Raw genomic sequence first — 22,816 nt, 5'->3', positions numbered from 1 at the left:
AACAAAAAAAAAAAAAAAAACAAAAAAAAAAAAAACAAAACCAAGCCAAAACAAAACAAAATTTAAAAAATAATAATAAAACAAGAAAAACCCAAAACAAAACCCTCAGTAAAAATAATTAATCTTTAGACTACTTGTCTCTATTTATTGCTAAGGCTTTGGCCCAGGTGCCAGCCCAGGAGCCGGTCCCTCCTGCCCGCTCCACCGCCGGCTCGGGCCTTCCCAGGGCATCGCCCCCGGTCCGGGCTTCTCCGGGGCGGAGGGGGCCCGCTGCCCTCGCAGCGCGGGGCTCTGCGGGCCGGGGAAGGTGTCCGAGCGGGTACTTCCCCTCCTGAACTATGGCTGGTTCCCTCCCAGCCTTACAGCGACCGAGGGAGCCTCCTGCCGGCCCCACCGCCCCGTCCCGCCGCGCTTCCCGGGCGGCTGCCCCAGAGCACGGGGCTCCCTCCCTCCCAGCCCCCGGCTCGATGAGAAATGTCCCCGGACACCTCTGGGTCCATGAACGGGGAGGGTGATGTGCGGAAAGCGGGTACTGCGCGGCTTTCCTCGCAGGGCTCCATGGCGGAGCTCAATTCTGAGGGTGAGACTGGGCTGCACGGAGCTGCCTGTGGCTGTGGCCGTGGGCTGTCGCGGGGGGTGCCGCGGGATGCCACCACCTGCTGCCTCCCTACCTGCTCCGCTTCTCCGTCCCACCACCCCCCGACACTCCCCATCGCGTCCCTCCTGGAAGCAGGCGAGTCAATAACCGGTCACATTACACTGATGCCAAATTTCTTGGGCAGTATTGAAGTATCTCTTCTGTGGCATTTTACAGCTCGCCGTCCTACGGGGTTCACTCTCGTCCGGGCACGTCCGTGCCGGTTTGGCTCAACGCGCCTCTGGTCCGGAGCCGCGCTCCCATGTCCCCACGCCTGGCTTGCGATGGGGAAGGACCGTCCTAACGCGGAGCACACGCTCGGGGCTGGACAGCGGTCCCTGGAAGCCCGCAGCCCCAGCCCCGCAAGCCCAGCCGCCCACCCCGCCGGGCACACGCTCCCCCACCGGCGGGCAGCGGCTCTCGGCCTCCGGCCCCTCCGGGAGGCCGTCAGCGGGAGGGACAGGGTCCCCCAAACGCACACACCGCTCGCTCTGAGGAAGGGGGGCAAGGAGGGAAACCTGTGTGAAGGGAAAGCCATGAGGCAGAGGGTGAAGCTGAACAGGGCAGCCCCGAGGGTTTCCTCGGCCGGAGACCCAAACCCAGAGGGGTTTTTTTTTTAGATGTTTATGGCGAGGACAGCGCGGAGTACGGAACAGCAGTTACAGGCGTCCATACCCAATAGTTATGCCAGTCTTGACTTCCTTCGTTCTTTCTTAGGGTTTTTAATGTTGGTGTTTTTCAGTTTTCTTTCTCTCTCTCTTTTTCTCTGTCTCTCCTACTCCCTTCTCCGCATTTTCTTTCCTCCTTTCCTTTCCTTTCCTTTCCTTTCCTTTCCTTTCCTTTCCTTTCCTTTCCTTTCCTTTCCTTTCCTTTCCTTTCCTTTCCTTTCCTTTCCTTTCCTTTCCTTTCCTTTCCTTTCCTTTCCTTTCCTTTCCTTTCCTTTCCTTCCTTTTTTCCTTTCCTTTCCTTTCCTTTCCTTTCCCTTCCCTTCTCCAAGCACACTTTTTATTATCAAACTGCGAAGCCTCCTCTCCACCTCCCTTGGAAATAGTCGGGGACTTCGCTTCGAAACCTGTATGAGAAATGAATTTGTGCGCGCAAAAGCGGAAACAGTGTAATTGATTTATTTCTAATAGAGAGGAGACCAACACTGTTTATCGTCCAGAAATGACTGCCTGTGTTCTTAATAGCTCTATTTTTCACTGTCCATTTGATGTGCTGCAGGTTTAATATAGAGCACTTACTAATCCAATTAAAAGTGCACCTGGCCTGGAAGAGCTCTGTAATTAGCAGGAGCGTTTTTAGCTATTTCCACTGGAAAACCGTGAAATCATCTCTGCTGGCCTAAAGGACTGTAATATGGGGGTGGGGGCGAGGAGGGGAGGGAGGAGCGGGGCCAGGCATTCGTGCCTAATCTTTTTGCCTTGAATTTTTCACAGTTCCCGTGCGGGAAGATGAGGATGTTTCATCGCGGTGCACTCGGTGTCTGGTAGCGCAGGACCGCGAGGGCGAGACTAGGTGGGTTTCACACGGCTTTCCCCCGCCGTCCACGCGAGCCCGGCCCAGGAGCCGCTCCTGGGGAAGCGCGGCTCGGCTTTGGGGCTGCGGGGACGCGCTGGGCTGGCGGGGGCCACGGCAGCCCCACGGGGCCGGGAGCGGATCGGGGAACTGGAGCTGCGGGAGCCGCCAGCCCTGTCGGGGGAAGAGTCCAGGCCCCTGCCCCGGCCCCGACCCCCGGCCGGGAGCGATCGCGGGGGGCAGCGGCGGCCCCGGAGCTGCCGAGACGGTTCGTGGCAGGGCCGGCACGGGATGGGCTTGGGGCGGCCCCGGGCGGACACCGGCTCCACGCAAAAACACGCGGCACGCACACGAAGGCGCGTCGTTGAAGGAGGGGTGAAGCAGCTAGAAAACACTGCCCAGGCTGGCTCTCCTGCCGGGATGAAGGGCTCTGCTCCTCCTCCTCCGCGGGTGAGGGGTCGAGGCAGTCGCAGTTCGCACTCCTCCTCGCGTGGATGGGGATTACTGCCCACAGCATCGCAGTGGCGCCCGTCGCGATGGCTGGGAAGGGTTTCTGCTCCCATGCTCGCAGCCGCAGCGGCACCGGTGGGGTGTGAGGTGGCCACGGGGATGCTGTTAGCGCCGGGCGCACGTCGTGCGGCCCTGCTCCCCTCCGCGGGGTTCCCGAGCGAGAATTGAACCCTAAGGAGTTTAATCTCTTTTTTTTTTAAACTAACACTTTTATCGGCCTCCTCCCTCCAGTAAAAGGCGGGTGGCGAGTGGCGCGGCGTGGTCTGTGGAGCGACGGCTGGGGCCTCACGGCTCCTGCCGCCCCGGCCCTGCCCGCCACGGGCCCGGGCGCTCCCCGGCTGCCGCCGGCGCTCCACCGCCCGGCTCTCACCGGACCGGGTTTCCACAGGGCTCGCTAACGGGTTTCCCAGAGCTCCGGCCACCGCGGGGTTTGTAGAACATAAATGCTTTGTGAAATACACGCTGACTTTCACTGAGTGTGAACTTTTCTCCTGCCAGCCTCTTCCTCGGGGTGCGGGAGCGTTCCCGGGCAGCGCCCGGTGTTCGGATCGGTTTGTGTGCATTTGAAAGCGAGGGAAACCACTCGTTTTGGTGGCCGGCGCGTGGGGCTGGAGAGGGACCACGGGCCAGAGGCACCCCCGGCGTGCAGTGCATGCCGCTTCTCCTGCCGACCCCTCGCCCCCACGGCGGAGCGGAGCCCGACGCAAACTCCGAGTTTCCCCGGGGGCCGCGCCGTGCCGCTGCCGGGGCCTTGACGGCCGGCTCGCTTATTATTAAGGCTCCGGATTTCTGCCTAAATAACGCGAACCCCCGCCCACCCTGGGGCCGGCCCCGGCCCCGCAACATCGTCCGGCTCGTAAAGGGAACGCGGACTGGGAGCCCAGAAAACATTTTCCCCCTTCATTTCAAAGGAGGAAACCTGAGCGATTCTCATCCTTTTGATTGATTAAGGTCTTGAATAACTTGAAGCTCGGGAGTGACAGTTCCTGAATAGACGATTGCAAATAAAGAGCCCTGTGGAAAGCCGGGCTGGCACTTCGGAGTGTAAAGGAGGCGAGTTTGCTGGCACTTACCAAGTTATAAATAAAAGGCCGTGCACAATGGTACCTTCTCTAAGGACAGACAGTCTTTACAACACTCCTGGCGTCATATCCTGCTGTGGGCACTCCAGCTCCGAGGCAGACTTTACCTCTTTTATTTTTCCAGCAGTTTAGTTTGAATACTACAATAAATTCCTGGGAACAAACGCTTGTTAGTAAGACTTTAACATGCACCGCCTCGCACCCATACACATATAAACGCTCACGCACACGCGTGAAGCGCAGGGACGCCCTTGTCCCACCGGGTTTTAAATGCAGACATCCCCACGGAGATCCCACTGGCAGCTCTTGCTCTCAAAACCGTGAGCACCATTTGTTCCAGAGATGTTTCTTCTGGACGGAGAGAGTTTTCGGTTCAAAGCAAATAAGTAAAAGGAAAGAATAAAGGAAGAAGCTTTTTTTTTTCTTTAAAATGAAAAAGCTTGTTGCCCCCACCCCGCTGCTGATGCTCGGGGAGCGGAGTCAGGAGACAAAACGCTTCATGGCAGCCAGGCGGGGGCTGTCCCGCGGAGTCCCGCAGTGACACGGGGTCCTGAGGGGTGCGATGTCCAGGCCGGCCCGGTTGGTGCTTCTCTCCCGGGGCTGGGGCGGCCGTCGGGGTACCGAGTAGATCCCCATCGCGGGCCGCCCTCTGCTTGCGGGGAAAGTGTCCAGCGCGGCTCTGTCCGCGGGGTCAGCGCGGGCCGCGCCGTGTCCTGCCGTACCGTGCCGAGCCGCGCGGTGCCGGTGCCGGTGCCGGTCCGGCCGTGCCGCCGTCGCGGCTGTCGGGACGATGGGCGAGAGCCGCCCGCTCGCCCAATCAGCGGGGGCGGCGCGGCCGGGCCGGACGGCGGTGGCCAATCGCGGCGGCGCCGCCGCCGAGCCGCGCCGGGCACGGAGCCGATAAATGCTCCCGGCCCCGCGGCCGCCGCTCCCCGCCGCACCGGGGACACCGCCAAAGCCCCCCGCCCCGCCGCCCGCCCGCCCTCCCCGCGCCCGGCCGCGCCGCCCGGCGGGGCTCCGGCCCGGCCCCTGCCCTCCCGGTGCGGGGCAGCGCGGGTCACTGACAAAGGGGCAGCGGCGGAGCTGCCTCCTCCCCGCCCCTCGGCGGCATCCCCCACCCCCTCCGGGACCGCTCCTGATTCGGCGGGGCCCGCTGACAGCGCGGGTCTTCCCTAGATCAGCCCTCACCTGGATATAACCCTGCCGGCCGCTGCCGCTGCGATGACAACTCTGGCCGGAGCTGTCCCCAGGATGATGCGCCCCGGGGCCGGGCAGAACTATCCCCGCAGCGGGTTCCCGCTGGAAGGTAAGGCCGCGCCTGTGCCGCTCCCGGTCGGGAAGGGGATAATCATTCCGTGCCGGGACGCCGGAACAAAGCGGCCCCGCCGGCCCGCCAGAACCGGTGCACGGAGTCCTCCAGGACAGCCGCCCGGCTTGCCCCTGGGCTGTCAGAGCAGGGCTTGTCCCAGGACGGGCACGGCTCGGAGCGCTGCAGCCGGCGGCTCCGGCCTCGCACCCCCGAGCGGCCCGTCCCGCCAGCCGGCAGCGCAGCCGGCCCCGGTGCTCTTAATGGAGCGAAGGTGGTGATTTGGGGAGCCCAAAGTTGGGGGCCCCAAAGTTGGGAAAAAAATAAATTCGGATGAAATCAATGCGAATCGAAAGGAAGTTTAGAGCCGCGGGTCGGCACCGGGCCGCTGCGAGAGAGCGGCCGCTGTAAAGGCAGCGGCGGGGCGAGGGCCCGCGGTGCCGGCACCGCCAGCCCCGGCCCGAGGGAGGACGGGCGGCGGCCGCGGCTCCCACCGGGGACACTGCGGCCTTCCCGCACCGCTTCCCCGTTCTCGGCGGGAGTCAGGCGGGCTCTGAAAGCCGGCTCCGGCTGAGTGCAACAGGTGAAGCCCACGGCCGCCTCCCTCCCCTGCCCGCCGGGCCGGGTCTCGCCGGGAGCTGCGGGCCCCGGGGCGCGGCGGGGCGGGAGGGGGTGAGTTGCTTTATAGAAAAGCAACGACAAAAAAAACCCAAAAAAACAGTAACAACAACAAAAAAAAGACGCAGCAGGATCTGAAGGAGACGTTAACGCCGTTTACCCCCCTGCCTCCCTTCCCTCCTTTTCTAGTCTCTACCCCTCTAGGCCAGGGCAGAGTCAATCAGCTCGGAGGAGTGTTTATCAATGGCAGGCCTTTACCCAACCATATCCGGCACAAGATAGTGGAGATGGCCCACCATGGCATAAGGCCCTGTGTCATCTCCCGCCAGCTGCGAGTGTCCCACGGCTGCGTCTCCAAAATTCTCTGCAGGTACCAGGAGACGGGCTCCATCCGGCCGGGGGCCATCGGCGGCAGCAAGCCCAAGGTGAGCCTCTCCTGCCCGCCCGGAACCGAGCAAACCCCGGTCGCGGTGGCGGGGAGCGAATTCCGACCGGGACGCGGCCCAGGCTGGCCGGCACCGGGGTTTCCAGTCGGGACGGCGGCCCCGGGAGGGCCGGGGGGACCGTGCGAGGCCGGGGGTGGGCGCAGACACTCATGGGACACAGCACCCCCGCTGTGTCCCCGCCTGTTGCTCTCAAACTTCCCGAGATTTTAGAAAAGATTGTTGGAGTTGTTAGAAATAATATACTTTTAATTAAGGAAATGCTATAAAAAAAAAAAAAACTCAAACGAAAATAGGGCGAAAAGGGCGATTTTTTGAGCGCTTGGCTTCCCAGAGCCCCGCGTGCCCCACGCTCATTCTCCCCGCAGGAGCGCAGGCGGGCTCGGGGCTGCCGGACGGACCGGGACGCGATCGGTCCGGTGCTGGAGCTGACCCAGCACGGCTGGATCGGGCCCTCCCCGCTTTCGTTGAAAGTGCAACAAAACGACCTGTACTTCTGTCGGTCTCTGTACTGCTCCTTCTCCTGCTCTGTTTACTTTTTCCCTCTGCTCTAGAGCTGTGTGTATTTATAGCTACGCCACCGAAAAGTTTGCGCTGCCAATAACGGAGACGAAATTTCCCCCCAAGATTAGGCTTCTCCTTCTCTAGCTTTTCTTTCCCACTAAAGCGAAGTATATAGGCTTGAGTTTTTATTGGAAGTTGTTGCTAGATTCTCTCCCCCCCTCCTTCTATGATTCGTCTAAAGTAGCGAAGCGATGCCCGAACTTTTTCTTTCCGTGTTAGGAGTAGAGGTAATTTTTTATAAGCGCGCTACTCAAACGTAAAGCTATTGCCAGCCGGGAGATGGTTCTTTTTGTTTAGTTTTTAGATTTATTTTTAAACCACGAGGCTACCGAAGAAAAATACCGGTACTCGAACTTCTCCGCGTTTTTATGACGCTGGTTTTTGTTCGGAGCCGCAAACTTTGTTTAGCCGAAACTTTACTGACCTGGAGCTTCGTTGTCCGGAATCCACCGCTGGTCGCGACCTGGTATTTTCTCGGCCTCGCGGCAGCCAGTGCTGCCTAATTCGGGGTTTTCCATGCCGAAGGCTCTGTCCCACCTTCCCGGTAACCCCGGAGGATTTTCTGGGGCGTTTCGTTTAACGCGGAGTGTGTTCGCTTCACGCGGCCCGTTTTTACCGTCTGTGTGCCCTCTTTCTGTACCCCGCCCGCGTTCGGGTGTTCTCTATCGGCGTTCCTAAGCGGGGCCGGTGTCGGCTCTCGCTGGCGACGGCGCGGGAGGCTCCGAGCGCCCCGGGGCTCTGGCGGCGGCAGCCCCGGCTCCCCCGGCCCTACAGACTGTGCCCGCTCGCCTTGTCTTTACTGAAGCAGGTGACGACGCCGGATGTTGAGAAGAAAATAGAGGAATACAAGCGGGAAAACGCGGGCATGTTCAGCTGGGAGATCCGGGACAAGCTGCTGAAGGACGGGGTGTGTGACCGCAACTCGGTGCCGTCAGGTACGGAGCGGGGGGTTCGGAGTGTCCCGGAGGGTCGGGGGCGGTCCGGGGGGGTCGGCGCGGGAGCCGGGGGAGCCCCGTCCCCTTGGGATCTGAGCCCCGGGCCGGAGCGGTGCCCGCGGAGCGGCCGGCCTTAGCACGCGGTGCCTCCCTCCCGGGAGGATTCCTGCTCTCGGCGGGGTGTTTTCAATTAAATCGCAACTGCATCCCCCTCCTCTCCTCCTCCCGACGCTTCCCCGCCGTCCCCTCCGGGCTGCTGCCGCAGGAGGGCTCGGAGCTTGCCGGAGACGCGGGGCTGGGAAGCAGGGGATGGGGAGCGGCTCCCTGTGCCGGCGGGATGGGGTGTTGGACACAGGGAGCCGCAGCAGTATTTGTGAGGGGTCCGAGGGTGTTTATCACCCGCCATGCGGGCTCGGGGAGAAGAAAGATTCTCGGGAGCCGCTGTGCCCGTGCTGGAGTCCTGTGCGGGACGGTGTCCCGTGAAACCCCCGCGGGGTCGGGAGTGACAGGCTCCTAAGTATCGCTGGCCGTGGCCGAGGGACACAGGCCAGTGGCACTGAGTGGGGGACTCGGCTTCCCGGGCTGGCCTGAGAGCCGCGGGGGGCTGCTGGGGACGAGCCGGTCACAGCTCTGCACTTTCCCCCTGAAGTGAGCTCCATCAGCCGCATCCTGCGGAGCAAGTTTGGGAAAGGCGAGGAAGAGGACGCTGAGCTGGAAAGAAAAGAGGTGGAGGAAGGTGACAAGAAGGCCAAGCACAGCATTGATGGCATCCTCAGCGAAAGAGGTAAAGTCCCGCTTGCCCCTGCTCTCTGTGGAGCCCTGCGACGGCCCGGTGCCGGTCCCAGGTGCTGGTGGCTGTCACTCCCCGTCTCCCAGGGGTTGTCCTGGGGCCAGCCCAGCGGGAGGTGTAGGGCGAGTGAGCCCTGCCGGCCTGGCTGCCGCATCCCATCGTACCCCACTCCCCCAGCAGAGCGACCCTGCAGTGTGCGGGAATGGCACGGGGCTGGAACAAAGATGGGAGGCACTGCTGGTTTGGCTTTTAGTAACCAGGGAGCAGGGAGGGTTGGGGCCACCGCAGAGCCCCTCAGCACAGCTACAGAGCCCCTCACCACAGCCGTGCAGGGGCTCCTCTCCCAAGCCAAGCGACAGGCTGCAGCTGCATAGGAGGGACAGTTGTAGCAAAAGCCTGCGGAGCCTGAATCTCTGCAGTCTGAGCGGGGCAGGGAGACACATGTTTTGTTTTTTTCTGCTCTTAAAACTGCTGGGAAGAGCATGTGTTGGTGTTTGGCCCGGGACTGCGAGGAGGTTGCAACCTGAACAAGGCGGAGGTGAAGGGCTGCTGCGGGGCACAGCTGCTGCTCCCGGGGAAGCCATGCCTGGCTCCCGGCCGGGCCGGGGTGCAGGGGCAGGCAAGGGCCCGGCCGGGCCGCCTGCGTGTGGAAGTTGCTGCCCAGCACATGCACAGGCACTGGAGAAGGCGAGACAAAAGTACCAAATGAGCTGGTCAAACATTTGTACAACTTTTCCAGCTTTTACAAAGAAGGCCTTCTATACACAATCTACACTTGGAGATGAACTTGGAAAACAAAGAGGGGGGAGTCCATTGAAACTCACACTTTGGCTTTGCACAGACAAAGCTTCAGCTAGCAGCAGCTTGATGTGAACAAAAGAAGGCAACCTTTTTATAATTCAAGGAGAAAAGAAGAGAAAACAGCCCCACAAAAGGCTGAGAAAAGACATTATGGGCTTGCAATGAGGGATGAATTATTCAATGAGCCCCTAATAGCTGATGCTCCACGCAGTTTTATGGACTCTCGAACGTGGAAAAAAGTAGCTGTTTTTAGAGAGAAAATGTTTATAGCATTTCTAAGCATCAAGAGATGCTGGTGCTGTGCAAGGACAACAGAAATCCGTTCTTTGACAGTAGGACATGTCCTTGTTTCGTTAGAACAAGCCCCTAAACCCTCCTAAAACTTAGTTTTCAACTGTTGTTAAAACTTTCAGTGAAGACTCATATTCTGTGTGTATGTGTTTGCAAGGAGGTGTGTAATACAGACATGCAGAACATGCTAACAAAATTAGAGATTTTAAGGCCAGAAGGCACAGTTTGATTGCCTGGTCGAGTTGTCCTGAAATGGTGGGTCCAGAGTTCCCTCCAGCAACTCCTTCAACGGAGGGTTTTTCAAGAGGGATGTGCACCAAGGGAAAAATAGCTAAATCCAGTGCCCTAGCTGTCTAGCTTTCCTGCCTTCTTCAATTTCTTGATAGAGATTAGAAACAGAAGATAAGTAAGCCTTGATAATATCACTGCTTTATGGAACAAAGAGTGGTTAATAGAGACAGCAAGAGAAAAAATACCGTTATCGATACAACCCATCCTTCTGTTTCTCTTGGAAACAGTCTTCCTGTTCTTTGACTGTCTGCCCTTTAAAGTGGGGCTCCTGATTTATTATGAATCAGTGTCTGGGTGCATGGCTGCCTTCCACCAGCCCAGGGGAGCCCCAAAACTCTTGCAGGAAAGCCACTGAGGCTGGTGCTGCCTTGCTGCAAGAGGGGCTCGCCCATGCCTCCCAGCACAGTCGTAGGAGGAGGCTCTGTTCCACCTCTGTTCCTCTCTTTCACTTTCTGTGGATGCGAATGTCGAACTTTATTTGTTTTGAGTTTAATCAGCAGCAATTTTCCCCTTGGTTGCATGGGGTAGTGTAGTCCTCTCCTGCCCTAGGCATGCAGGTTTTTGCTGCGTGAACGTGACCGGACAGTTCCGAGGGAACGGCAGCTTTGGTAATCCCATCTGTTCTGTGACAGTGGCTGGGAAGGCTTGGCAGTGTGAGGGAGAGTGTGCTCTTCCCCACAGCAACGCCTGCTCCCCCTCCCTGGCTAGCAAGCTGTTGCTTAATCTCATTACTGGAGGGGCTGGGATGCTGCAGTGCGAGCGCGCTGCTGCTCCAGAAAACGTTTGTTGCCACACTCGTGCCCTGCGTGGAGTGTGACGCTACAGCCACAGCACACCAGTGACACCATTACAAGACAAGAATAACCATAAAAGAAGCCCACCACTACTTTCTGTATCTGACCAACAAAAAAAAGTTCTGCTTCAACTCCATTGCCAGCCGAGGAGCTTTGGTTTCACTCCATCTATAAAAACAATCCTGTTCTGTTACTAAAATAACTGGCAGCGCTCCTAAGGATTTTGATGCCACAGGATCATATTTGCCAGCACCCACCAGCTTGGCTACAAGGCCTGCTGTGGCAGAGGGTGCCCTCTGGCAATGCATCTCAGATGCCCTTCTGACACTCGGGTTGCTTGTGGAATGTCCAAGGGGTATCCATGTGCTGGGCAGCAAAACCCTCGGTGCCAGCTCAGTGCTGAGTGCTCTATGTTACAGAGGGGGAAAATGTGCGGGGTTTTGTGCAACATGAGCAGTTTTTGTAGCTCTGTTCTTGGGGGCTTGAGGTATCCCAGAGCTTGGGTGCCAGGGAAGGCTGTGGGATAGGTCAGAAAGTGACTCCTGAGGCTGCTCACGATGGCTTTTCTGCTCGGGACCACACATTAGTGCTGGACTTCTGCTGGCGCTGCCTGAAATCCCCTCCTCACCACGGGCCTTTGGGTGGCTCAAGGAGTGGCATTTTTTCCAAGGACAAGGACAAGAGTTGTCATTTTAATGGTAGCTAATTCAAGATTTAGAGAGTATTTACAGCAGAGTGGGATTAGAGAGGATGGAAACATGATATTTTAAAAAAATGTGTGATAGAAGCAGTGAATCATTGGGCTCTCTCCCACCACATATATGGGTGTAGGTAAACTTTTGTATGGCTGGTGTGATTCTGTTTCAGCCTCTCTTCTCAGACACTTACACGTGATTCTCACACCGTTTACAGATGCCACATGTGCAGCCCTGTACGTGCTGTATTTCAGTGCTTCTGCCAGTGTCACCCTCAACTCTGATTCTGGGGATATAGTCAAAGAAAACTTAGTTGTCAGAGTGTGTATCAGGAGGCTGATAGCTCTATGACAGCATATCTGTATTTCTGCACGCGTGAGAATTTTTATTTAAAGGCACAAGCCATAAATAAAGAACACGAGCAAGTTTTGTGCCTTTATGTGGCACATCAGGGCTTATTTTTAGCATAACCACTACAGAAGAGGGACTTGCTTGTACCTTTGGTGGGAGTTATGGGCAGCATGGTTTGCTGACTAATCCAGTAACTCCCCCCTTGATAAAATAGCTGTTGTTTTCTGGCAGCAACCAGTGGCTTTCAGCGCTGCAGCGATGGGGCAGAGCTGGTCCCCGGGATGCTGTGAGCAGGCTGGGGAGGGGGCTGGGGCTGGGACCCCCCCTCCCGGCCTCAAAGGGGGCCTCTGTTCCCAGCCAGCGGAATTGGCCCCCGGGCCGTGTCCTGGCGGATCCTCCCCCAGTCATGCGCACCCGTCCAAAAAGGGCCCTACTCATCCCAAGCCTCTACCCTTGGCTGTACTGAGAGCAATTCAGGCTACAGCAGACTAAATTGCCTCCTTTATTTTCTTCTTACTTTCATCTTGGACCAAACCCTTCCCCCTTTCCCTCCCCTTCCTCTTTTCTTTTTTTTCTGTGTGCCTGAGGCTCACATTAATACAATTTCGGCACCACCCCTATTTTAGTGTGTGTATGTGGGGAGTTTGAGGGGGTAGGAAAAAAAGGGACCTTAGCACAAAAGCCCTGCTCAGCAGCTCCAAAGTTCAAGCTGCTGCTGCCTCTCTAGCTGTGCGATGCTTTTCCTGTTTGTGAGTTTTGGGAAACATTTTTGCTTTGTACTGTAATGGAATTAGAGGACAGATGCTGACTGTAAATGGGACACGCGACTACCAGCCCCTAGCTTAAATATTTAGATGCAATGTTACAATTACTGACTTGATGCAGGAGGCTTTGAAGCGGTGGCACATGATCTAAAGGGTAGCTCGAGCTAGATGGGCTGGCAGATGTTTTGATTAGGGTTGGTCAGTATCATGCAGCCAGTTATTTTTAGATTGCTAAACTAATAAAGACACTTTATTAAGGGAGAAGATTAACATGGAGGCACCAGATATCAGTTTGAGTCATTCATTTCTACATAGCAGACTGTTGGATTAGTGGCTGGAGCATGGGATGAGTCAGATGCTGAGTTAGATTTGGTTCCAGGGGTTGTCTTGGCTTTTCTCCGGTGCCCTATCCCAAGGTGCAGTGGTAGGAGGATTTTGCTGCTGTGTGAAATGCCGTTGTGGGCTGAGAAGCACAGTTTGTTCCCCTGCTCAGTGTCCATGGTAAAGGTTTACTTATGGAGTGAGATGTGATGGCTGTGGCTGCAGGCAGTTATCTCCTTGAGCCTGAAATTTCATGCAGTACTTTATATATTTGGTCACTAGCAGGTCTAAGAAATCAACTCATGTCACTTGAACAGTGTCGTTTCTGGGGCACTCAGAGCTGACAAGAAAATAATACTTAATTAAGAAAAACTCCCTAGTGAGTCCAGAATTTGGCTCAAGTGAGACAGTGCCAACTATATTTTCTGTCTGTCTTTTTCCTCTTCTCTTTCCTCATATCTTAATAGTGAGAGTTCAGGCAGAAAAGCCAGGAATTGCACAGGTGCCAATTGGTGCAGGAGATTCCATGCAAACCCAGCATGGAATCTGGGCATGTTTCTTCTGCCTGACCCTCATCTCTGTGGGGCTCTGGGCCAGGCTTCTTCTTCCAAATAATTATTCTGAGATAGTAGTAGTAATAATAATAATAATAATAATAATAATAATAATAATAATAATAATAATAATAATAATAATAATAATAATAAACACCTGATGACCTCAGCAGTGAATAATGACCTCAGCATCAAGTGAGAGTGCGCTGTCCCAGCATGCTGAGCATTTTTAGAAAGGTGCTAAATGTTTGACTTTAGGGTGACTTCAAAGTGGAGTTTGCTCTTCCAGAGCTGCCGGGGGCAGCCCATTCCCTCCTGTCTTGAAGTGGGGATTTTGAGGAGAGTGCTAATTGTCAGACTAACTGCATGCTAATCGTCTGACAAAAGCACCAGTAATATTTCCAGCTGTGGGAAGAAAGGGTGTTAATCTAGCAGCGACTCTCTGAAGTAATATATGTACACATCATATCCTTGGCTTGAAATCATGATTTTATTAGTGGCTTTGAATGTTTTGCCATCTGAGGGGGGCTTTCTTCAACTTAAGAGCCAGCGCCTGTTCAAGCAGAATTGCTGTGGGCATCCTTTCCAGTTTTTCTTATTGCATGTATCTAGAACAAAGCTGAATGTTATTTCAGCAAATGTCAGGATTGCTTCACACACAGCAGTCGATTAACTTGAATTTGTACCCAAGTTAGCACCTTATTTGGTTGCTTTGAAAATCTTCATCTATTAGACTAAAAGGGTGTCATTCCAGAAAGGCAGAGGCGAGAAACAGTTGGTTGACTTTGGTAGGGCTAGGACTTCCTCTGAGAGTGTGATTTATGTATTTGGCTTTCCCCATTCTCCTGTGATTGCAGGATCTGTGATGTCAGTAGGAATTTACCACAACTGACATCAGGCTTTTCTTGGCACCAGCTCTGTAACGTGCTGAGGAGCTGCAGCTCTGGGGGAAATCCTCAGGTTTGGGGTGTAAGAGGGGTTTACTCACTCTCCAGTCCCGCAGATGTGGGACTGTGCCGAGGAGTCCCCTCAAAGGGCCTATTCATGTGTGTAACGCTGCTCACGAGGGCTGGGCAGCAACGGGGCCCAAATTTGTTCTATTCTGTCAGTAAAAAGTACCCACTGCACTAGAGTGTGGCTTTAATCCCGAGGGAAACTCTGGCAGCACTCTCACCGAGGGCAAGGATCTTTGTGTCTCCGTTTACACAGAGGCAGCAGTGGAATCAGAAGACAGACAGAGTTTAATTAGATAAAGAGCTAATTAGCAATTAATGCTGTAAGTAAAAGCCAATACCGATAAAGTTCTTAAAACAAATAATTTCCCGTGTCCGAGTTTGAATAGTGATTCTCTGTTATATGATGCAAATGCAACACTTTTATCTGACACTTATTTGGGGAACGTTTAGTTTGGTTTGGGTTTACTTATTGATAAGGGTTGGAACAGGGTTTAGGAGAGGGAAGCCAATAAAACTGATAGTGATAAATTATCATGAGTCCCCAGAGCTGTGTAATAAAACTGCATTGGGAAATGAAGCAGAACTACAAAGTGCTCTCTGGTTAATTTAAGAAGAAATTGAGTGAAACACAAAGTAATAAATCAGAGCAAGCCAGTCAATGTGAATTTCTCCATGTAAATGTCACTTTAAATCCTATGTAGCAAAAATATGTGGCCAGAGAAAGAACAAAATATAGAAATGAAAATGCAGGATACTTCTAAGTGGTCCCTGAACTCTGAGCTTTCTGGCTAATAAAAATGATGTACAGTAATGTAATTCACCACAAGACCTTTTTTAGCCTAGTGTGAATGTGGCATTTTACTTTATTTGCCCTGGAGTACTCCTGCCCCATGCTGTTAAACTAATTCAGTTTAAATCACTCTGCCTAGAAAAAAGTGAAGCCTAATGAAATTAAAACTCACTGAGGACACATTAGAGTTAAAGTGTGTCATGTGCTGAGATTATTTAGTTAGGGGAGTTTGATGTAATTGTTGACAGGTCGTTTATTCATCCTAGTAAATAAAGATTCACGAACTATTAAGAATGTGCATATATAACTAGTAAGACAGTAAAAGGCAATTAAGCAGTCAGTTTAATGTCTTATCTTGCTGGTTGCCCTACAGTTGTTTTACAACTAGGAATTAAAATTTGAAAAGAAAGTTTTCAGTGTCCCTGGCCAAATATTGATTAAGTAGTTGTTTGCTGATGCCATTGTGGCACATAAAAAGGCCAGTGGTTCTGCCCCTTGTTGTTCATCTTCCATTGTTGCTGATTCTTAACCTCGGAGATCAAAGGAGGATCATTTCAGTTTATCTGTCCTGGAAAATCCTTCTTTGCTCCTAAACCCGGTATGGATTAATGGCCAAATTGTCTTTAATGAGATGTGAAATTTGAATGGAATCCTTATTTTACATGGTCTGTTGAATGTATACACTGTATGCTCTTACAGTTTTGTGGCTTTTTTTTCTTTAGCATTACTGGATTTGATTTTGTTTTCTCACTTTATTTTTAGTATGCAGTGCATCGAAATGTTACTATTGTAGCAGGTAAAATATAATGTACTTAACTGAATTTTACAAAAACTAATTTTGTTGCATGTAATCTTTTTGATGAGTGTTGCCTAATGGTAAAAAAAAAAAAAAAAAGTTGTCTTTGTATACCAAATCACGCAAGAGATAAATATTCCAGGGCTGCCAATAAAAGAAAGGGAGCTTGAGAAGCCAGCCCATTCTCCAGACTGGGCTCTCAGAATATAGGGGACACAAACAAGCTTGCAACATTTGTTTGGTCATTTTCTTCAGTTTGGATTTTATGGCCCCCACTTGCCTCAGCTAGAATAGTTGTGCTGTGCCTTCTCCCAGAAAAAGGGAAGTTGGATTGACGAGGCTGCGCAGAAAAACAAGCAAGAGCCCTCGAGAACAATCAGTTCCTTGTTGCATGGTAGAAAGCTATATTTATTTCAGAGACAGTAAAATGTATCCCACCACATCCTCAGCAGAAGAGGCTGTGCAATCTGGATGTGTTTTCTTGTTATTATGATACGAGTTTTCATGTGAATTGGGAGGTGTGGGAGTGTTAGACCCAGGTCCCACTGCATCCGACAGACACAGTTTGTGAATTTAGCATCACAAACAGTAGTAAGAAGCTTGTTGAAACTAGAAAGCCTGTCCTGGTGTTGCATTGTGTGGTGGGTGGGTCTCCTCTGCTGTTGTGAAAAACAACAGAGTAAAGGATATGACAAAAAATTTTAATAATAATAATTTTCTCATTCCCTTTCTTAAATACATTCTGCTTCCATTCTGTCTGGTTATTATTGCCTATTAAAATATCAGTACTTGCATGCTTCGCAAGTACTCAGCTACTTTAGGAGACATTTTGTCCCTGAGTAAGAGCTAACACTCTGAAAATATTTTAGATACAAATTTCCTCAAAGTCAGTGAACTCAACTTTTTTGTTTCCATAGAGAGCTGTGGTGAACACAGTGATATCTATGCTACCTTTTGTTTTATTTTTTTTTTTAACAGAAATTTGCCTGGTTGTAGACTTTCTGCCAAACATGATCAATGTTTATATCATGCACAAGCCCATATAAGGACCAGTCTTAAGGATTTTTATATTTATGATATGCCTGGTGTTGGATGTCTGATCCAAAAATGACTATGCAGTAATTTCTTTATCAGATACATTGTCACATAGATGGCTGTGCTTTGAATAGTATGAGGAATAAACTGTCTGTGGCTGACAATTCTGCAAGCAGACAGCTTATTCAGCCCCTGTCAAATCTTATTCACCTTACTTAAATGAGCAGGACTGTTCCTGCCAATATAATCAGAATCTCTTCCACGTACTAGCCTGGAAAAGCAAGAGCAACCACAGCTCTTCTGGCAAAATTACTCTGCACTTTGTTAAAAATGTAACCCATCTACCCCCTGCGAGGCAGTAGCACCAACCAAACTCAGTGTAACCAAATTGTGCTTAAAGCTGGTTTTCATCTCTGTTTTTAACTGTCCCAGGGAGGATGGAGATGAGCACGGACAGGCTCTATAGAAACCAGGCTAGCAGAGTGGCAGGGAATGTTTCCACGGAAAATCCGTTTTCACTGAAGATGGTGCGGCAGGACTTCCTTTTCATTTTGACCTAAGGGCTGGCTGTTTGATCTGGTGTGAAGTGCTGAAGGGTCAGAGAGTGAGGTGGGAGGATCTGTGCCCCAGTAAATACTCTGACACCTACCCAGCCCCTCCTGTCAGGCTGAGTGCTGAGAAAAACTCGCGCAGAACTAGCTGGAAGTCAGGACTCAGCTGGCTTCACAAACAGCAAAATAAGTTCTTTCCAGAAGGAAGGTTGTTAAAAAAAAAACAAAAGAAAGTGGAAATTATTCACCTATAGAGAATGGGAAGTGAAATACACTGTTTCCCAATGAAATCCTGAAAAGTACAGATTTTGAAAAAAAATTAAAAATCTCTGGAATTTCATTTACCGAGGGATAAATCAAGTAACTCCACTGCAGATGGTGAACTGGCGCTGTTGTGTGAGTGAATGCTGAATTAAATTATCAGTATTTACACAGAAGAAGAGATAGTTCCAAACAACTGCTAGCTAAGGAGTGATGGTTTAAGTGAGCAGTTATCAAATCTTTATGGTATGATGTTTTAGATGGAGATCTACAAAATTTTCCTGTAGACTTTTAACACATGTGGTGCAGAGAAAGGCATCGTGTGTACCTCCCTTGCTGTGTGTGGTGGCTATTCCCTGTATGCTATATGACTTCACTGTGCTCTTTGTCTGGGGAGCTGGAAAATAATAGAAGAAAACATTCAGGAATCTATTTAGAAGATTATACAATAGATGTCACAGTTAGGAAAAAGCCCTGTGGGTTCATCCCTGCTTTAGCACAGTTGATTTGACCTGCTCTCTTTTAAATCAACAGGCTCAAGCAAAAATGCTCGAATATTTGGCAGCTACATAGAAAACCACACAAACCCCTGTTGCTTTAGTACCCACAACTTGTTTTCCAACAAATACAGTGTTGTCTTTTGAAAACCCCTTAAAGCTAACTGCTTGTCCACCTCTTCTGAACAGCTCTTAGACTGGCATGAGCTGCATGTGTGTGCCCAGGGGCAGGGGCTGCAGCAGCCAGAGGCATTGCAGGGTCTCGGGATGCTCACATGTCCTGGTGAAAATGCAAAATGGCTGCATACAGCAGACATATTTTCAGTCTTTTTGTTATTTCCATCTTTATGTTTGAAAAGTTTCTTGAGACCAAATGGTATTGGCATTTACATCAGAACAGTCCTGTGCTCTCAGCGGGGCTGTGCAGGTTACTTAGGATTGCATTTGGCCCTGCACGAAAGTTTAATCACATTCCAGATTTGAGGGAATACCTTCACTTTCTCAGACTCAGCAAGACCTTATAGTGCTAAACATCCATTTTTGCTGGTAAAGAAGGGACCTGACACAGCCAGTAAGCGCAGTTAAAATGCTGCAAGCAGAGCAAATTAAAAAAAGCTGCTTTAGAGAATGGCACTTAATTTTTCTAACATATGATTTAGCAAAAAAAAAAAAAGAGCAAACAACCCCCCAGCTCTCTGCTGTAAGGAGCTCTGTAACCAATCTGCTCCATCAGTCCTGGCAGGGTGGGAGGCAGAGCTGCTCCCTCTGATTTCTGGCTCCTCCCTGGCTGAAGGGTATCAGGAGGGGAGGCACACTCTGTCCCCATATGCAACATTCCTGTCCTTGGTCCCAATCGACACAACAAATGAAATTTTTGGAAGGACACCATGTAATTTGAATGGTTGTCAAACCTTATACTATGATGGGTGTAAAGAGAGTTTGTCCCCAGGCTGTAAGAGGCCACTTAGCCAAGGAAGAACTTAAATCAGAATTCAATGTTACTGTGCTTCTCCTGTATGGGCAGTCAAAAAAATGGAGTAATGATTTATGACATAAATATTTCTGTTAATCTGATATCAGAATCATAATTTTTAGCCCTGGAAGACTAAAAATCAGAGACAGAAATTTAAAGTGAATATTAAAAAAAAAATCATATAGCTAGTATTTGAATCCTGGTAATGATAGTCATAAATAAAACACCCTAGAAAAGTTTTATGAGGAGGAAAAAAAGATCCTGCAGGTGATGAAAGTGTAGGGGGGACTCACCTGCTCCTATTCTTGGGTGCTAGCATGCAGAAAAATGGCCACTATTAAAGAAATAGGCCAGCTGCTGCCAGATGCTTGGCTGCTGGGCAGCACAGGGAGGGCTGGGCAGCAGTGGGTTTCCAGGATGGCAAAGGGGGAACCCCTTCTGTGCTGCTCCTCCTGTTTCAGCCTCGGGGTTTTTGTGGAGTGCCGTGCCCTTGGGGTGCCTCGGGCCCCTTTTCAGGGCCAGATCCTTTGGCTGAAAGAGCCATTGTGCTTCTCTGAGGGCGAGCTTGAAGCAGTGAGCGGAGTCCCTGCAACTGAGGGCTGGGTGCAGGGCTGGCTCCCAGCCCAGGTAGGAGCTGGGGCTACCCTGTTTCCAGCCCAGGCAGCTCCTCACTGTGCCCTTTTCTTCTGGGAGGCTTGCGAGTGATTTCTTTGTATTTATTGTGAGGTTTAAAGCTTGCACAGGACCGTTGTGCTCTCGAGGTGCAGACGGGGAGGTCACAGTGGTGCTTTGCAGGTGGTGCTTTGCACTTGGTGACATTCAGCAGTTGCAGTGGATGCCCCAGGTCCCTGATTTGGGCTGTGATTTGGGCTGAAGGGCTTGCTGCCACCCTTGCACAGCTGGTGCTGGTTTGCTGCTGTGGAAAATAGGCTGCCCAGCCCATCTTTCCATAGGCTTTGACTTTCTTCTGACTGGGCTGTTGTGAGTGTGCTTCTGTGTCTTTGAATTGGGCTAAGGAATCTTTTTTAATACTCCTTTTGAGTAGGAAGGAGTGATCTCGGTGATTAATGTGTTTATGCGTAAGTGATACCCCTATACAAACAAACAAGAAAAACATGGTTATGGCAAAATTGGTGCTGGAAGAGTTGGCTTTAGTTTGTGGGGGAACTGGTTGGAGTTGGTACAATTTGCTCTGTGTTTCTTGCAGTGACTTTCTGCCTTGCTTGTGCCTGGAACCAGCTGAGATAGGACTGCTTGGTCCTCCTTCCCTCTTACTGGTCTCTTGCTCCTCTGTGGTTAAATTTGCTCCTTGTATCTGTGGTGGTTTTTTCTTTTTGTGTGGTTTTTTTTTGGTTTTTTTTTTTTTTTGTATTTTGGTTTGCCTTTTTTTTTTTTTTTAAAAAGAAATGGGACCAATGATATTTTCCTCCCTCAGTGGTATTTCCAAATGTCTGGTGTCCAGGAATCAAAAGTGTTCCATAGGTTCAGCTGTCATTGTTCATCTGCTGACACTGCAAATCCAGATGGAATGATACTTTAGCATGAATGTTTGTGGCTAGATAGGATTGCAGCCTGTCCTTGGAAGACTAGTTGGGCTTTCAGCTTTGGGGTTAGCAGAGCTGGGGAACAGCAGGGGTTGTTTTAGAGGGGACAGTGGGTACCCTCTGGTCCAGTGGCCATGGTATGGACCGTTTAACTCACCAGATGCACAGAGCAGCAGGGAAGTGTTTTAGTGAAGTGGTAAAGACTCTCCACCTTTATTTTTAGTAGTTTTATTACTATTTTTTAAAGCTAAAGCAGATCAGTAGCTAGTGTGGTCTGGGATTAAGTCCAAGAATCTAGAGGTGTTACCTCAATTTACACTGAGGCTCTGAGCCACCATGTATTTACTGGAGTACAGCAGGAATTGATATCTATTTTTTGCTGGTTTTGCTGAGTCTCCCATGAATACCCTGCAATTCTCTCAACTATGTGGTGTGAAAAATCTCTTCAATAATATGTATGAATAATCATTGCTTCTCAGAAAGTATTCAATGCTCGAAATTTATGTGGTTGTGACTGGGCACCCAGGTCTTGCACTGGTTTCTCTTTTACAACTGCTCTTGCATTCACTAAAAATGTGTATTTCCTGGATAACTGTTACAACTTTTTTCTTCTTTTCAAATGATATTTATTTTTTGCCGTCGTACTTGTTAAAACAGAAACATGTACTGAGCAGAAAAAGGAGACAACAATCATGCTTTAAGCATTCTTTTGTTGTACATTGCCAGTATTTATAGTTTAAAACTGTAGCTTTCCATCCTTATGCAAGAGTATGCATTTCTCAGTAGTGGGATTTTGTATTACACAGGCTGACCAGAGATGAACTACTTTGGTTTGATTTTAAACTTTTATTAAATGAAATCTGTAATTTATTTTATAAGCATCTTTCTTGACAAAGAGAAATAGTCCAGCAACTTGGACATGAAGTTATGAGACAAAAAAACTGGAGAGCCAGTTGCAATTGATAGACTGGCTTAAGCTTGTCAACAGGTCTTAAAAAAAGAAAAGTTTTTAGATTTAAAACTGCAGTACAACTTGCAGTAAGGCAAGATTTGATTTCTACAGTTGGTGAAACAAATATTTTTTACTGATTTCTAAAATTTCAAGGAAAATTGTATGGTTACAGTCTATTCCTTAAACAGTAAATTTATAGGTTGGTTTTGTGTGTTTTTCTTCTTTCTTAGCACCACTAATTCCTCTAATTAACAGTGTCAAGCATGTGAGATTGCTCATAAATCTGAAAAAAGGCCTATTGAATTTAATAGTGAGACTTGCATTGTCTTTAAAGAAATTTGGTCAGACCCTAAACAGAAAGGTTTTTTTCCCGTCTCTCTCTTTGTTTTTTCTTCCCCCCCCCCCCCCACTCCCCCCTCTCCTTTCCTTGAGGCAGAAAAAGGTTTGAGTTTTTCTGAGGAAACTGAGGAATTCTAGCATTCCTGGGCATGAGAGGAGAATACTGATTAGAATCAGGCAGAGAGCAAGCAGGTGCTGAGCATGTTCATTGCTTAACCCCCTGCCCTGCTCCTGCATCCCTGCCTGACCCAGCGCTCAGACCCTGCAAATAGCAGCAAGTTGCCAGATGTTGGGGATGTTTTCAGTAGGGTGATTATTCACCAGGTCTCGTCTAAAACCAGGGGGTTCCTACAATGCCTGTATTTCATGTTTAAAGCTGGGCTGGGTGAGCCATGGGAGACAGTGCTGAGGAAAAATACTGTATTTCTGGGAACGAGAGCTGGCTGTTGTGCTGCTGGCTGCCCTGTGGCATCCTTTTACAAAAAACTAACAAGCAGAGTAGATTGCCTGAGGGGGAGAAAGCTGTCTATTTTTTTTTTTTAAACGAACAGAAAAAGATTTTATGGGTTAGAAACAGTGCACCCTAAAGAGAGGTGTGTTTAAAAGTTAAGACTCGAAAGCTTTTGTCTGGAGAATAATACACTTGGAGTAAAGAGCTGCACAATGGAAGTCTTTTCTTCCAGTTATGTATGGACGAGCATCAGTCAGCCAAGGAAGAACTTCAAAGGCCAATGTGAACACTTGCTAGGCTCTTTCTTTCCTGACAGGTTCTTCTTGAGGTAAGATGGGGGGAGCTGTTTGTGCTGGGAGCTGGAGCTCTCCTCCTGCAAGAAGTCATGTGCAAACTGAGGTACCCA

General features: G+C 50.6%; 1 protein-coding gene across 4 annotated transcripts in view; it reads left to right on the top strand.

Moving 5' to 3' along the window:
• The first annotated feature begins 4,694 nt into the window (after positions 1-4,694).
• Positions 4,695-22,816, top strand: part of PAX3 (paired box 3) — a 74,744-nt gene continuing 56,622 nt past the window's right edge. For 2 of the 4 annotated variants that reach the window (XM_038146327.1, XM_038146325.1), the window contains exons 1-4: positions 4,695-5,053; positions 5,861-6,096; positions 7,487-7,613; positions 8,263-8,397. In XM_038146327.1, the coding sequence (XP_038002255.1) occupies positions 4,969-5,053; positions 5,861-6,096; positions 7,487-7,613; positions 8,263-8,397 (583 nt within the window). In that variant the 5' untranslated portion in view covers positions 4,695-4,968. Of the gene's footprint in view, positions 5,054-5,860; positions 6,097-7,483; positions 7,614-8,262; positions 8,398-22,816 lie in introns of all 4 variants that reach the window. The other 2 variants (XM_038146326.1, XM_038146324.1) reach the window with 1 other exon arrangement.

This window comes from Motacilla alba, chromosome 9 (genome assembly GCF_015832195.1).
Source record: "Motacilla alba alba isolate MOTALB_02 chromosome 9, Motacilla_alba_V1.0_pri, whole genome shotgun sequence".
In the NCBI taxonomy this organism is placed as follows: Eukaryota; Metazoa; Chordata; class Aves; order Passeriformes; family Motacillidae; genus Motacilla; species Motacilla alba.
This window is presented reverse-complemented; position numbering and strand designations above follow the sequence as displayed.